The 4,662-nt window shown below is 33.4% G+C and overlaps 1 protein-coding gene across 1 annotated transcript in view; it reads left to right on the top strand.

The window, feature by feature from the left end:
- DYRK1A (dual-specificity tyrosine-(Y)-phosphorylation regulated kinase 1A) overlaps positions 1 to 4,662 on the top strand; it is a 91,371-nt gene that overhangs the window by 71,079 nt on the left and 15,630 nt on the right. Inside the window, exon 9 of the mRNA XM_008569198.1 lies at positions 37 to 100. Coding sequence (XP_008567420.1) covers positions 37 to 100 — 64 coding nt within the window. The remainder of the gene's footprint in view (positions 1 to 36; positions 101 to 4,662) is intronic.

Raw genomic sequence — 4,662 nt, 5'->3', positions numbered from 1 at the left:
ACCTGCTCATATTCTTGACCAAGCACCAAAAGCAAGAAAGTTCTTTGAGAAGTTGCCAGACAGCACTTGGAACTTAAAGAAGACCAAAGATGGAAAACGGGTAAAATAGGAATCTCCCCCCCTTTTTTTTGAGCCTTTGTTATTTTTTTACCAGAGGTGTCTTTTTATAGTTCATTTTGTATTTACTTGAAATTAGTGTTGCAGTTAACAATTCCATTAATAATTTGGTAGATATCTTGTTCAAAAATTGGATATAGCTTGACCTGGATTATCTGTATGGACCGGTGTTTTTGCTTAATGGTCAGAGTTCTCTTTAAGGCTTTATTTGTAAAACAATGTAACTGTAGTTTTGAGACAGCTGATTAAATCACTGCTTTGGTTTGACAGTAGAATCAGTGACCTTAGTTTCTCACAGCTTGGGCATATAGTAAAGTCATAGTTAATAATACTGCAGCTGTGAACAGAGGTCATAATTTCAATAAATGACTTAAAAAATTCAATTGTTGAAATATATGAGAAGAGGATTTTTGGCTTAAGCAATTTGTGATTTTTCAAGGATATAAACTGACTCGGTCCTTTGATAGAATTCAGATTCCTGACTTGATGACTCGAATAGCAGGAATTTCTTGAAAATCTTCAAAAAAACATTGTTTTAGTAATTTTCTTTTACCTGAGGACTTTTAAAATATACTTAACTATGTCAATTTAGTAAATGATGGCAATTTTACATCTGGATTTTTATAAAAATCAAGATGATTATTTTTGTTTTATACATCTTTAAGTAATCATTTTGTAATTTAGTTTGGTCTTAGTTTTAAATGAATATGATGTATAAATGTGATTGAATATTATATATATATATATATATATGTATATATATATATATGTATATATATATATGTATGCACAAATATGCAAGTCACCTTGTGAACTGTAGTTTTGCATTTTTAACATTTTATTTTTTCTCCTGTTTACTATTTTGCCCTTATATTTTAGTGATACTGATACCAGGTGTCATTTTCAGTGAACTGAGGATGATGTTTGTTTTAATTCACCTTCACATTGCTACAGAGTCTTGACTCTTAGTATGAAAGGATTTTCTTTAGAACATTTAAAAACATATCTATATCTATCTATCTATCTATCTATCTATCTATCTATCTATCTATCTATCTATCTNATAAAAATCAAGATGATTATTTTTGTTTTATACATCTTTAAGTAATCATTTTGTAATTTAGTTTGGTCTTAGTTTTAAATGAATATGATGTATAAATGTGATTGAATATTATATATATATATATATATATGTATGCACAAATATGCAAGTCACCTTGTGAACTGTAGTTTTGCATTTTTAACATTTTATTTTTTCTCCTGTTTACTATTTTGCCCTTATATTTTAGTGATACTGATACCAGGTGTCATTTTCAGTGAACTGAGGATGATGTTTGTTTTAATTCACCTTCACATTGCTACAGAGTCTTGACTCTTAGTATGAAAGGATTTTCTTTAGAACATTTAAAAACATATCTATATCTATCTATCTATCTATCTATCTATCTATCTATCTATCTATCTATCTAATTGTATCTTTCACGGCTGCTTTGTAATTTATTGCATTCTGACTTATTCTCTAAGGTTTCAGTCAATGCAATTTCCAATTACTAAATTATGCCTACTCTCTATAAGGAAGGGATGGAAAAATACCTAGCAGATATCCTGAGTCCCTCTTTTACCTTTATCCACATAGCTTACTAATCATGGTCCATTTTCCTATTGAACCAAAACATAGCCTGGATATCCTTCTTAGCTTCATCATCATTCAAGATTGCTCCTACCACTTTGAATTAGCATGGAGGATATGCACCTCCTTTATGTTTTCTCTCTTTGCAATGCAGGCTGCTACTGCTTTTTCCATTTTTTTTTTTTTTTGCTTTTGCTATTTCTTTTTCCCGATAAAATATTGGTCTCGTTCCATTCCCCAAATCTCTGCCTTATAAAACCACAATTAAGCCACTATGAGCTGTGACCTATCATTTCTTTTAAAATGAACTATAATTATTATTATTCTTAATTATTTGGGGGGCATTTCAGAAATGAGTAGATCAGTCTTTTCCCTTTTTGAATTGAAGTGGGTGTCTTAATCTTAGTCACACTTAGCAATTAACTTATAAAAGTTTAACTTTTAAAAGGATAAACTATTTCTCTTTTAACAGAAATAAATTTTGCAACAAAAAAATCAAATTCATAAATGATTATATTACAAGGGATACACTAGGGATTTTAACCAGAGATATAAATAGATTTGTATATACTATCATTGGCTGTCTTTATCTAGTTTATTTGCTTAGTGATTTTACTTTTACTTTTTTTTTTTTTGTCTTCTTCCGTGTCCGGCAACGGATCGCAACCCTCAGTGTCGCCCCTGCACCGGACCGGGACCGGCAACGGGATTGCAGCCCTCGGTGTTGCTCCCGCGCCTTGCTCAGCCAGTGAGCGGGAACCGGTCTATACGTGGGATCCGAACCCTTGGCGGGAGCGCCGCCGCGCTTCCCAAGCGGCACACTACAGCAGTGCGCCACCGGGCCGGCCCTTTTACTTTTAATTTCTCATTTTATATTTCAAAAGCTCATAATAGAGTTAGTTTTCCATTAATGAAATTCATACCTACTTTTATTTGGTGGGGAAGGGGGATGAAGAAGTAAGACTAAAAATGATGGTATTTTGTGGAAGTGTAATTTATATACAATAAAATATACGTATGTTAAGTGTGCAGATTGTTGAATTTTAACCTTTATAAACAGCAATGCATCCACTACCTAAAACAGTATATGGAATATTTCTACCATCTCAACAGTTCTTTGTGACTTTTTTTGGTCATCCTACCCCTGCTTTCTGATTTCTTTTATCATAGGTTAGTTTTGCCTGTTATTAGGCAAACTTCACATAAGTGGATCTTGTAGTATTTATTATTTTGTTTCTTTCACTTAAAAAACATTATTTTTAAGATTTGTTTATATTGTTATATGTCTCAGGAGTTATTTCATTTTATCGCTTTGTAGTATTTCATTAAATGAATTTACCATAGTTTATCTATATTTACCTGTTTGGGACTATTATGAATTAAGGCTATTGGGAACATTTTTGCTTAAGTCTTTTGTACACAAATGTTTTCATTTCTCTGGCACTATCTAAGAGTAGAATTGCCAAGTAATAGAGTTATATGTATGTTTATCTTCATAAAAAATATACCAAACAGTTCTCCAAAGTTGTTTTACCATTTTATATTCCCATGATGTATGAGGGTTCCAGTCGCGTGACATTCTTACCATTTGATATGGTTCGTCTTTTGGATTCTAGCCATTTTAGTGGGTATGTAGTGGTTTGTATTTGCATTTCTCCATGACTAATGATATTGACCACCTTTTTTATGTGCTTATAAGCCACTCATATATCTTCTTTTGTGACAGGTCTTTCCAGTCTTTTGCCCATTTTTTATTGGTTTGTTGAATTATTGAATTGTCCTTTGTCACATATTTGTCAATGTCTTTTCCCAGACTGTGGCTTGCCTATTCCTTTTCTTAAATATGGTATCTTTGATGAGCAGGATGTTTTTATATTGATGAAGTCATATTTGTTAACTTTTTTTTTATAGACAGTACTTTTTGTATCCTGGGAAATCTTTGCCATCCCCAAGTTTGTGAATATATTCTTCTGTGTTTTCTTCTAAAAGTTTTTTGATTCTAGCTTTTACAGTTAGGATTCTGTGGTCAATCTTGTGTATAAGTTTTGCATATGGAATAAGGTGAAGGGGGGTTGAAGTTCATTTTCTCCCATATGCTTACCCAGTAGTTACAGCATCACTTATTGAAAACAACTGCCTTTTCATGTTGATCTGATTTGGCACTTTTGTCCAAAATGAATTCATTCACCTTTTGTGTGTCTATATTTGGACCATTGATCTAGTAGCTATTCTTAAACCAATACCTCAGTTGATCACTGTAGCTTTATAGTAACTCTTTTTTTTTTTTTTTTCCTTTTTGTCTTTTTTACTGACCGGTAACGGGATCGCAACCCTCGGTGTCACACCCGTACCGGGGACCGGCAATGGGATCGCAACCCTCGGTGTTGTGCCCACACCGCGCTCAGCCAGTGAGCAGGAACCGGTCTCCACATGGGATCTGAACCCTCGGCGGGAGCGCCATCGCGCTCCCAAGCGGCGCACTCTCCAGTGCGCCACCGGGCTGGCCCTTGTAACTCTTGAATTAATGTAGTATAAGTCCTCCAGGTCTTTTCTTCTGTTTAAAAACTTTATTTTCTGTTTTAGGTTCTTTCTATTTACATATGAATTTTAGAGTCAGCTTGTAAGTTTGTACTGAAATATCCTGCAAGAATTTTGATTTGGGTTGCATTGAGGTTCCATTCAGTAGAATGGACATTTTAACAGTATTAAGTCTTACAATCTGTAAACATGGGTTATCTCTCCATTTATTTAGGTCTTTAGTTTCTCTCAGTAGTGTTTTGTAGTTTTTAGTGCAGAAGTCTCACACGTATTTTGTTCAGTTTATTCCTAAGTTTTTAGTATTTTTGGATGTTATTTTATCTATTTATTTATTTATTTATTTTTGTCCTTTTTGAGACCGGCCGCACCGCGCTCAG

The sequence above is a fragment of the Galeopterus variegatus genome, unplaced genomic scaffold (assembly GCF_000696425.1).
Source record: "Galeopterus variegatus unplaced genomic scaffold, G_variegatus-3.0.2 Scaffold475, whole genome shotgun sequence".
Lineage (NCBI taxonomy): Eukaryota > Metazoa > Chordata > Mammalia > Dermoptera > Cynocephalidae > Galeopterus > Galeopterus variegatus.
Note: the sequence above shows the minus strand (reverse complement) of the source record. Positions and strands in the feature narration are given on the sequence as shown.